Source organism: Portunus trituberculatus, chromosome 40 (genome assembly GCF_017591435.1).
Source record: "Portunus trituberculatus isolate SZX2019 chromosome 40, ASM1759143v1, whole genome shotgun sequence".
NCBI lineage: Eukaryota > Metazoa > Arthropoda > Malacostraca > Decapoda > Portunidae > Portunus > Portunus trituberculatus.
The window spans coordinates 718405-730910 of record NC_059294.1 but is presented as its reverse complement, the minus strand read 5'-3'; the positions used below and the strand labels follow the sequence as shown (position 1 = coordinate 730910).

At 40.5% G+C, this 12506-nt stretch overlaps 1 protein-coding gene across 1 annotated transcript; it reads right to left on the bottom strand.

Moving 5' to 3' along the window:
- Positions 1-579: 579 nt before the first annotated feature.
- On the bottom strand, positions 580-12506 carry LOC123515945 (steroid receptor RNA activator 1-like). The gene is made up of 5 exons (XM_045274879.1): positions 12393-12506; positions 7858-8023; positions 7114-7315; positions 2877-2985; positions 580-1180 (listed from the first exon to the last, which is right to left on the bottom strand). Exons 1-5 carry the CDS (start codon positions 12409-12411, stop codon positions 945-947), a joined length of 732 nt encoding a protein of 243 aa, XP_045130814.1. The 5' UTR covers positions 12412-12506; the 3' UTR covers positions 580-944.

Genomic DNA, 12506 nt, shown 5'->3' with positions numbered 1-12506 from the left:
TATATATATATATATATATATATATATATATATATATATATATATATATATATATATATATATATATATATATATACACACACACACACACACACACATATTTAGTGCATATGTATTGTACTGACTTATTTCTTGATATGAGAAGATATGCGACAAAATTATGAACTAGCACGCCAGAATCATCTGTGTTTCAAGCAAGTTAGGCTGTCATCTTTCTACTTCCTTTGTCCTTCAAAGTGACTAGAACCATGTTGTCATGGTGTGCTGTATGGTGAGAGATGAGACTGCTCTTATTATCAGTTTAGTAAATCAACCATCTTAATCATTTGCACTTCTGGCAAAAAACATGCCAATATTCATGAGCAACTTCACTGTAGATACCACTTGATGATGCATGGCAGTTAATCATAATCTCATTAGTTTTTTCTATTAGAAGTACTTATCAAGTACAAAATCTTTCCTCTGCTACTTTGGATAGTTATGAATATCTAAGTAGTGTTTATTTCCATATCATTCCATACTGATGGATTATATTATTAACTCTGTAACTATAAATATTTAGTCTTCCAGAACATAAAGTTTTTTTTTGTAATACTTGTCTTTATTATGATGAGATTGGAGAGAAAACTCCAGGTACACCTAATTAACAGTTTGGAAAACAAAATTTTTTGAATAATTCAGATTTGCAAAATTTGTAATACAAAACCCAAATACTATTAAGTCCATACATACTGTCAAATAAAGGAGAGACATGCAACTCAAAAACCTACCCCACCACCACCAACACTACCTCACAGCTAGCAAGAAACCAATACATTACAAAAAATGCCACTAAAGTTATTATTTATCATGTTCCTTGACCTTTGTGTGCTTTCTCTATGAACATTCAGAAATTCCTGGTCAACAACTTTACCTTGTGTTCCTTCCATCTTGCTTCTCAAGTGTCACTTTATAGAGGATACTTTGCTAACAGATTCCTCTCCTTCATTACTGACTGGAACTGCATCACCTGTTTCAAACTTGTTGCCTTCATCTTGCCCCAGTGTGGCTTCGGAAAGGCTCCGTGACTCAGCTATGAGTGTCTTGATGCCCACCATCCAAGGAGAACATGTGGTGGTGTAATCAACAATAAGTGACTGATGTACTGACCAAGCCTTGTCATAATTATGTTCTGAGAGAGCTGGAAGGAAAATAAAAGGTAAATTTTCATCCCTACTCAATTATAAGGCTTACATAAAAGTATATCCAATATTCCCTGAATTTTTTATATGAAGGTTTAGTCTATGTAGAGTTGTCTTTTCTTAACAGAACTTCTGATAAGATGAATTATTGTGATGTGAAAATGGAATATCAATTTAACTAACTGTTATATCCCAATTCTTAACACAGGATCCAGGAGGAGATAGCAGGCACCTGCCATAACAATAATTACTCCCACTAAGGTCTAATACACTGGATCAGATTATGCTGTGAACTGATCATTAAAGCCAGCTGTGACCTCACTGAATGTTTTTCCTTTGTCTCACACCATAAGGGGGAAGTCACAGCCTATCCTCTAAACACAACTCACTTTATTCAGACAAAGCTACAAACACATAGTTACGTACACATCCTTAACTCAAAATTCAAAACTAATATGGCGACTCCTACACCAGTCTGAGTCTCATTCTGGGGAGGGGAACATAAATGCCCCCAGGTTGGACTGCTCTAGTGGTATAAATCTTAAGTGTCTTGACATCACCCTCAAATTTTCTTCATTAATTTCTGCAAGATTTACAATCTTAGATCTAATTTTCAACCTCTACAACACCAACTATCCTCTACTAAACCTCATCTTCTTTTCTTCACTACAACACAGGTGTATGAGGGAACTGCCAATTGCCCCTGTTCTGTTCCCTCATACTTTGTCGATCTTAATTTTTCATTCCAAAGCTGGATGTTATGTCTATGTGCACAACAAATGAACTTGCTCTTATGCCCACAGTCTTGAATTTTCCAAGTTTTCCAACATCTGCCTATGACTTCAAACTCACTCTCAAAATAAATTAATCTGTGCTGTATACCCCTCACCTAATTCCTCTGACTATGAGAAATTCTTTGACTACTAACTTCCAGAGTGGAGGATATTCTATTTCTCTTTCATATTGAGGACATCAACTTTTTCAGAAATTTTAATGTTCACTACTAGTTTTGATTTTCCTCTTCTCGGGGCCTGTTGTGGTACAATGGAACCACGTGCACTTAGGCCTTAGGGGGACGAGTCTCCAAGCACATGGGTTCAAATTCTGGCCATGGTCTGAGTGTAGGATGAGCTTCCTTACTCAAGGTAAAAGTTCCCTAATGAGTGAGCTTTCAGATAGGACATCTTCTTTAAACAACAAATTTCCATGAAAAGTCTGTATGGAAAAAAAATAATAAATAAAAAAAAAAAAAAAATAAAAAAAATAAAATAAAATAAAAATCAACTACTTTTCTGGCCTTGCTAACTGCATGCCTCCTCTTCTTCCTGTGGCCTTGCTGTACAGGTTTTTTTTTTTTCTCTCACCCTATTCTGTGCACCTCTCTAATGCAAGCTAATGAGTATTCTCAATCATTCATCCCTTTCTCTGGTAAATTCTGGAACTCTCTGCCTCCTGTATTTCCACTTAAACTCATTAAAGAGACGTTTATCCTGTACTTTTTATAAAAGCATTTAACACTCTTCAGATACCAGCATCCAAGTGGGCATTTTTCTAATCACAGTTTTTGTTACCCTTGGCCAGTTACATGTAAAAATCCTAAATTCTAGTCATGTAAAAGTGAGCAAAGAAACAGAATAATTTAATTTTGGCTGAAATCTTGTAAGAAACAGAATAAAAATGGTAGAGTAAATGCACCTTGAGTGAGTGTCATCATGCGATTCTGAACCTCCAAGCTGAGCTGATCCTTCTGCCACATGTCCACCATCACTTCTATCCTCTTCCTGATCTCCTCCTGGGTGCTCTCCTGCCATAAAGGTTGAAGGTTACTTGTGAGCATAACACACACACACACACACACACACACACACACACACACACACACACACACACACACACATATGAGACTGAGGAAGTGGTTCATAACCCAGAAAAGTACAGTAAGAAAGGACTAAAAAAACTTACGTATGAGCGGAATGTAATGTATTCCAACATAAATGGAGTGATATCGGGGATTTTAGAACTCAACGATTACTTGAGGGACAAGAACCCAGATATTGTGGGTCTTACTGAAACAAAACTGAGAGAGGGAGAAGACCTGATGATGGTTGGAGAAGGAAATATAATGTTTGGAAAAGAAATAGAGTAGGTAAGATGGGAGGAGGAGTGATGTTGCTGGTTAAAAAGATATAAAGGTGGATCAAGTGAAAGAAGGTATGGGAAAGGCAGAAGTGCTAAAGATCAGAGCAGAAACTAATGAAGGAAAAAGAGGCACTACATAGTGGTGTACGTACCACCTAAGACAAATGCATGGTCAGTACAGGAATATGAAGAAATGATAAGTGATACAGGAACATGTCTGGAAGAAATGTTGGGTGGCTGTGAACGAACTATAATGATGGGAGATTTTAATTGTAAAGAGGTGTGTTGGGAGGACTGGTCAATGGAAGGATCAGAGACAACATGGGGAAATACACTATTGACACTGGCAATGGAAAATGTGTTAACTCAGTGGGTCAAAGAAGATACTAGGTTTGGAGGAGAGGGAGCATCGTCAAGACTGGACTTGGTCTTTAGTACAGAGCCAATGGTCATTGAGGAGATGAGGGTGGAGTGCCCTTTAGCAAAGAGTGATCATGCAGTTTTGGAGTTCAAGGTGATAGATGAAGAGAAATCTAGAAGAAATGAAGAATATAAAGTGGGAAGATGGAATTATGCCAAGACAGATTTTGGAAACCTAAAGAAATTCTTTCAAGAGACAAATTGATGAAATTCAAGAGTGCTAAGGAGCAAATGAAAAGTGGAAGGAATTTATAAAAATATACAAAGAAGGTGAGAAAAATTTGTACCAATAAGACAACATAGAGAAGTTGGAAAGCAGGACTGGTTTAACGATAGATGTGAAAAGGCTAGAACAAGAAAAGAGGATGCATGGAAGAGGTGGAGAAGGAAAAGACGGATTAAGCAGTGGAAAGTTACAAAAGAGCAAGAAATGAATATGTGTTGATTAGAAGAGAAGAAAGAAAGAAACAAGAAAAGGATATAATTGATAAATGTAAAGACCAACCAAGGCTTTTTACAGACATGTGAACAACAACATCAAAAATAGAGAAAGTATTGAAAGTTTAGAAGTAAATGGAGTATGCAGTGAAGATCCCAGGAAATGGCAGAGGCTATGAATGGATGCTTTCGGAAGGTATTCACAAAGGAGACTGCTTTTGACAAACCACTGGTAATGGAACAGAAAGGGATTATGAAGGAGTTTCAAGTAACTGTGGAGGAGATCAAGAATATGATGGGGAGTTTAGAAGTGAGAAAAGCTGTGGGACCTGATGGGGTATCAGGATGGATTTTAAGAGAATGCAGGGAGCAACTGGCAGAAAAAGTTTGTGAAGTAATTGATGCCTCATTAAGGGAAGGTGTAGTGCCCCAAGACTGGAAAAGAGCTAACATTGTCCCAATCTATAAATCAGGTAACAAGAGAGACCCATTGAACTATAGACCAGTGTCACTTACAAGTGTGGTAGCTAAGATGTGTGAGAGGGTGGTGAAGAATAGATGGACAGACTTCTTGGAGAAAATGACATACTTTGTGAGTGTCAATTTGGTTTTAGAAAAGGGCGTTCATGCACGACAAACCTGATATGTTACTATTCGAGGGTGATAGATGTAATACAGGAAAGAGATGGTTGGGCTGATGGAATATATCTGGATTTAAAAAAGGCCTTTGATAAGGTACCACACCGGAGACTGATCTGGAAACTTGAAATGGTAGGAGGAGTGCATGGCAGTTTACTAAAATGGATGGAAGACTTTTGGTAGGAAGAGAAATGAGAACAATAATTAAGGACAGACCATCAGAATGGGGCTTGGTGGAGAGTGGAGTTCCACAGGGATCAGTGTTGGCACCAGTAATGTTCGCGGTCTACATAAATGACATGGTGGATGGGGTGTCCAGTTATGTGAGCCTATTTGCAGACGATGCAAAATTGTTAAGAAAAGTGAGATGTGACAAAGATTGCGAACTACTCCAGGAAGACTTGGACAGAATATGGAAATGGAGCTGTACATGGCAAATGGAGTTCAACACGACAAAATGCAAGAAAATAGAGTTTGGCAAGAGTGAAAGAAGAATCAGGAGTATGTACAAGATAGGAAATGAAGACATAAAACCAGTCATGAAGAAAAAGACCTTGGGGTGACAATTACCAATGACCTATCGCCAGAGAGACATATAAACAAAATAATTGGAGAAGTATTGAACTTATTGAGGAACATAAGAGTGGCGTTCAGATATTTAGATGAAGAAATGATGAAGAAAATAATTACTGCAATGATAAGACCGAGGCTTGAATATGCAACAATACAGTGGGCTCGAACTTAAAGAAACACATAAGGAAACTAGAGAAAGTACAGAGGGCTGCAACAAAAATGGTGCCTGACTTAAGAGATTTGACTTATGAAGACAGACTGAAAAGAATGCAACTTCCGACCCTGGAAAACAGAAGAGAAAGGGGAGACCTGATAGCAATATACAGAGTGATGATTGGCATGGAAAAATGGATAGGGAAGATCTGTGTATGTGGAATGAAAGAATGTCGAGAGGGCATGGGAAAAAACTAAAAATGGCCACTTATAGGAGAGATGTGAAAAAATATAGCTTCCCTCATAGAAGGGTGGAAGCATGGAATAGTTTAGACGTGGAAGTGGTCAACGCAAGGAATATTCATGATTTTAAGAAAAAGCTGGACATTAATAGATATGGAGACGGGACAACACGAGCATAGCTCTTTTCCCGTATGTTACAATTAGGTAAATACAATTAGGTAAATACACACACCCGGCCGGGTGGAGATATTTGGGTGTGTCTCCTTTCACGTGTAGCCCCTGTTCACCTAGCAGTGAGTAGGTACGGGATGTAAATCGAGGAGTTGTGACCTTGTTGTCCCGGTGTGTGGTGCGTGCCTGGTCTCAGGCCTATCTGAAGATCGGAAATAATGAGCTCTGAGCTCGTTCCGTAGGGTAACGTCTGGCTGTCTCGTCAGAGACTGCAGCAGTGAAACACACAGATTGGAATATGCAGGAGTAGTGTGGACCCCTCATAAAAAGAAACACATAAGGAAATTGGAGGGGCTACAAAAAATAGCTACAAGAATGGTTCCAGAATTTGAAGGAATGACATATGAGGAGAGACTAAAGGGTATGGATCTACCAACCCTGGAACAAAGAAGGGAGAGAGGAGACCTGATACAAGTTTATAAATTGATCAACGGAATGGACCAAGTGGATATTGAGAAACTGATCCTGAGAGAAGAATATGACATTAGAAGCACAAGATCAAATAGTAAAAAGTTGAGAAAAGGAAGATGTCTGAGAGATATTAAAAAATATAGTTTCCCGCAGAGATGTATTGAGACGTGAAACAGTTTAAATGAAGAAGTAGTGTCTGCAACGAGTGTGCATACTTTTAAAGTAAGATTGGATAAGTGTAGATATGGAAACTGGGCCACACGAGCATAAATGAATTAGACACACATACACACACCTGCACATGCACATGGATCTCCCCCTCCACACACACACACACACACACACACACACACTTTTTATACTTAGTCATCTTTTATATGCTTTATCTTATAAAAATGTTCTAGTAGCCATGCTATACAAATTCTTTGTATTATGTATATACATAATTTACAATTATTTTACTCATTGTATACATGTGTAGAAAAGTTACTCAAGTTTTAGGAATAGAATTTTTTTCTTAATATGTCAAACAGACCATGAAGGAATAGTCACTCGTCACTCTAGCAAAGGTTTCTTATGAAGAAATGAGTTTATATTGACTATTCCTTCATGAAGAATATAGTAAATGGTTTTTGATACTAGTATTTTTACACATTCAATTTTTCATTTACCAGTAAAAACTTGCCTTCAGTTTATCCGAGACAGCCTTGAGAGAGTCAGAGAGGCACGTGTGCACTTGCTCCAGCAGTTTCCTTGTTGGTTGAGAGTCATCTACACTTGCAGTGCTGGGTGGAACAGGGGCAGCACTAGGCACAGTGTTGGCAGAGGGAGTGAGTGGTGGGGGATGCAAGGGAAGGCTGCCCATTACTGGAGGACCATCACTTGCTCTGACAATAGATGACATGTAGAATAAAACTCCCATTTCTTATCCTTCTTGCTGCTTTATCCTTGATATAAAGTTATTTATTTGATTCTTCTTGTGCATAACTTGTGTATTGAGGTTTTATTTTGAGACACATTTTACACCAGCTACTTTGAAAATGTCTCCAATTCCATACCACCCTCCTCTTCAAATTGCATGTGACAACTAAACTACAGCAGAACCAGACTAACTTTGTACTCATATACTTCTCCCCACTGTTGGCACCTCAACCTTGGAGTGACAGCTACAACATAATATACATAATCTCTCTCTCTCTCTCTCTCTCTCTCTCTCTCTCTCTATATATATATATATATATATATATATATATATATATATATATATAGAGAGAGAGAGAGAGAGAGAGAGAGAGAGAGAGAGAGAGAGAGAGAGAGAGAGAGAGAGAGAGAGAGAGAGAGAGAGAGAGACTGCCAATGGTTTAGGTTAAAATCTAAAACATGTCATGTTTTAGATTTTAGTACATTTATGGAATAAGAATACTCTTACTTGAGGGATGGAGGCATTGGTGAAGGTGCACTGCTGGTTTGAGGATTGACTGGGATGGGCACCCGCTTATTGAGGAGGCGGTGTCGTCCAGGCCCTGAAGCATTGCCAGTGCGGGCAGGACAGAAGGCAAGTTTTGGAGGATCATTCCATCCTCGTTCAGGATTGCCTATGTGGAAAAAAGTGTGGCACCAATAAAAAAAATCTTGATGACTGGATGACGAACTACATTTTCCATTACGAAACACTGAGAAATTAACTTATCATAAGTGAGATAGACATAACCTGAATTTCTACTTTGACATGACAGGTTGGAAGAACAATCCTTAGGTTGCTTTCATGCTAATGATTTTCATTGGTCTGGCACATGCAACATGGTTGACTCTCAAGGGTGTATTCACACAAAGCCAGAGTGGCAGTCTTGCTGTTCCAACAGCTGCACACTGCCGTACTGCCAGTAGGAACGCAATAGCAAGAATGCTGCATAATGGTGTGGGTGGTCATGTGCTGCTATGGGTGCCTTCACACATACAGTGTTTCCCATGTGCAGCGGTGCAGATGGTCATGTGTTGCTGTGGGTGCTTTCACACATACATTTCCCACTTGCAGTAAGGACTATTTCTAGATAAATTTGAGTTTTCTTATTAAAAACTGAGTAAACAAAGATATCTTCAATTTCCTCACAAAATTTATGAATTTTCTTAGCAAAATATGGAAGAAAACAGAGATACCTGAAGTTTCTGACTAAATTTATGAGTTTTATGATATCCTCCATTATTGAGAGAGAGTGGTGCAAATAACAAATATGACAGACATACTTAAGTGAACACTGAGAGAAATAGCCTGGGACAGACATAGCACTGTCACCATAGATGTTCCAGATGCTATGTGGCTGCCATACTCATTGTGCCTGATGAGCAGAAGTCATTCATATGAAACCAGCCTTAGTTGAGAGTGGACCATAAGGTATTGTACCTCACAGCCAATTCTACTCTTGGTTTTGTCTCAGTGTTTTACCACATAATGTGACTCCTCTACACACTCTTGGTTGTGTCTGAGTGTCCTGCCGCATGATGTGACTCTCTTACAAACTCTTGGTTGTGTCTGAGTGTCCTACCGCATGAAGTGACTCTCCTACACACTCTTGGTCATGTCTGAGAGTCATGCCGCATGAAGTGACTTTCTTGCACACTCTTGCTTGTGTCTGAGTGTCCTGCCACATGATGTCACTCTCCTACTTACTCCTCCTCGTACATCTTTAGAATAGGACCTCCTCTCTAATCCAAGCAATAATAACACAAAATGATAAGTAGCTAATGGAAAACACGTACCTTGTGGTCTTGTTTGGGGTCACACATGGTTATGTCACATTGCCTCACTGAAATTAGAGACGTCACTCGGAGTCTAAGCCCAAATAGTAAACATTGCTATTGTCTATTGTATATATCTGGGGTTTGTGGGTAACAGGAAGTGACTGTCTGTTATTCACATCTTGGGTTTGTGGGTAACTACTGAATAGGATTCTTATTGTGTCTATAGTTCTTTTGTCCAATGAAGTGCCACCACCTCTTAACACCACAAGCTGCGCCAATGGGAATTTGCTATATGTATTCGTAGGCGGGGCACAGCTGGGCAGACAGGTGCACAGAGATCTGTGTGTGCAGTTGAACCATGGCCACCAGGGACATTAGTTGTAAAGGTTGCGAATTTGATTACTGAGAAATCATCACTCCTGCGATGCAAGTCAGTGTACAATCGAGAAGAGGACCAGCCAGGTGTTCTGAGGCGTCTCCGCCAGTTTTTCTTGCCCCTCCAACTGCTTACTCTGTATAAGGGCCTTATCCGTCCCTGTATGGAGTACTCTTCGCATGTTTGGAGGGGGTTCCAGTCACACAGCTTTGCTTGATAGGGTGGAATCGAAAGCTCTTCGTCTCATCAACTCCCCTCCTCTACCTAACTGTCTTCACTCTCTTTCTCACCGTCGAAATGTTGCATCCCTTTCTATATTTTATCGCTATTTTCATGGTAACTGTTCTACTGATCTTGCTAACTGCATGCCTCCCCTCCTCCTGCAGCCACGCTGCACAAGGCTTTTTTCTTCCTCTCATCCCTATTCTGTCCAACTCTCTAATGCAAGAGTTAACCAGTATGCTCAATCATTCATCCCTTTCACTGGTAAACTCTGGAACTCCCTCCCTGCATCTGTATTTCCAACTTGTCTTCTATTAAGAGGGAGGTGTCGAGGCATTTGCTCTCCTAATTCTGGCTGACGGTTTTGGCACTTTTTCTACTCTTTGGAGAGCCAGCGCTCAAGTGGGCTTTTTTCTAACTTTCTTTTTTTTGCCCTTGGCTGGCCCTCTTCCCTACGTAAAAAAAAAAAAAAAAAAAAAAAAAAAAAAAACCTTCATCCTTTCGTTAAGATATTGTGAGGAGGGGCATTGGTAGAGGTAGGGCATATTGTGTGAAGCTATAAGAGAACCGGTGTGGGGGAAGGGAAGCTGCCCCAAAGCAAGGATACGGTAGGTTAGGTTTGTTATGGTTAGGTTAGTGTTGCAGGGGGGGGGGGTTCGGGGGACGCAGCCCCCCCGGTTAGGTTAAGTTAGGTTAGGTTTATGTTAGGGTTAGATTAGTGTTGCAGGGGAGGGGACGGGGGGATGCAGCCCCCCCCCCGCAGTTAGGTTAGGTTTATGTTAGGGTTAGGTTAGTGTTGTAGGGGGGGCCCGGGGGGGCACAGCCCCCACGTTAGGTTAGGTTACGTTAGGTTAGGTTTTTGTCCTTAGATTTTTTTAGATCGTGGGGGCACAGCCCCCACGGTTAGGTTAGGTTTTTGTCCTTAAATTTTTTTTAGATCGCAATATCTCGCCTCTTTTGGCTCTCCCCCCACAAAACCCCTGATTCTCCACGTGCCCCCAAGCTTGTTGGGGGGAAGGGGGAAAATAGGAAAGAATATGTAAGGGGTTGCTGTTCTATAGATTTACCCTCCTCCTATATTAAGAAACATAGAAATTTTCTGGAAGAGGCCAGTTAGACCTACACTTCTGCTCTGAGTCACTAAAACTAAATTCTAATGACGATAGTCACTGTGGTCGAAAGGCAGGTACTTTTAATCATAGCCGTAAAGTTCCATTTTCGTCTGTGCAACTTCCATTCCCTATCCAATTTTCTTTCAAAATCCAAGACTGTTGTTGCATTAATAACATTATCTGGGAGGCCGTTCCAATTGCTCACTACTTTTGCAGAATGTGCATTTCTTGATGTCCAATCTTGGCCTCTTCTTAAATATTTTTTTGTCATGTCCTCGTGTTCAGCTGTCTTAATAGGTATAGTGTTAGCAGGATCTGTGTAAACCAAGCTAGGCAGTGTAAAAACCTTGGGCCATAATATAGTGTTGGAGTGAGATAAAAGGGGTAACATATGTTGTGTTCTTTACATAGGGAACCATGGGTAACCCATAAACTGTACCAGTTGTCTAAAGCTAGGTCATTGCCAGTGTGACTGCCTAATAGAGGTCACCTGGACCCAGATCAGAAGGGACACAGGACAGTGGGGGGGGGGGGTGCAGTGCTGCCCTGATTATCTAGAGTAAGTGTTGTGTGTGAAGGTGTTGTATGCACAGACTTGTTGCTTGTTTACAATCAAATACATATAATCTGCCTCAGCAAGCCTGTTTGGTTTTGCCCCTTGACAGTTGACCCTGGGTGGCCCTGAGTGAAATGTCAGCGTCTGTGTCACCATACAGCCTCTAAACATTTGTCGCCACTCACCACCACTACCACAGGAGTAACGGTTACCACTACAAATTGACTATCTTCAAGAGAATCCATGCTATACTGCCTTGCCTCTTGGATGCACCAGTAATTTGCCTGACAATCTTGCTTACCGCCACACAAACTTGGAGCAGTACCAAGGAATAGCAGCCTTGTGGTTACTTACCAAGAACGTATGAAGTGCCTCATCAATATCCTCACACTTGATATGATGCCACATGTCGCACCGATCACACAAATCACCAGCCTGCACCTTACACTGGGTAAGTGTCTTGACATTGTTGACACACTCCGCCGATCAGCTGATCCACCTTTCCTCCTGTTGAATCGTCCATTTTTCGCCCTAAATCCTCACTTCTAGTACTTCTTTTAACTTATTTACATGTTCCACTTTCAGACCCACTCATGGTCACCACATAGTATCCCCACACAATCAAGAATCATGAATATACACAAAATAATTCAGGTATTATCAACCTCCCTCAACACACTTCTCTCGGCCACCACAACGGTAAAGGCTCAGTGTAACTCTGGCGTCTTATTTTTAGACTAATTTCTTAATTTCTTGCAGACTTTGATAAGCGTCACTGTATACATATATGACCTGTCACAACCTTTCTGACCAAAGCGGGGCTCTTCTTCATTATTCCGACAGTCTTTCCCTCAGCTATCCTTCATGGTCCCGCTTTACCAATATAGTCTTTTAAATTTTCAGCGTCTGAGTGAACACAAGGAAGGCTGGAAGGCTATGCACAGGATAAGAGGACTCACCATGGCCTATCCCGTCCATGCTCGAAGAACCTGCCTGCTGCTGCTACGGCCACTCGCCTCCGCCTCACGTGTCCACTTTCTGTGTACTGTGTATTGGTGACACTGACACTCGAG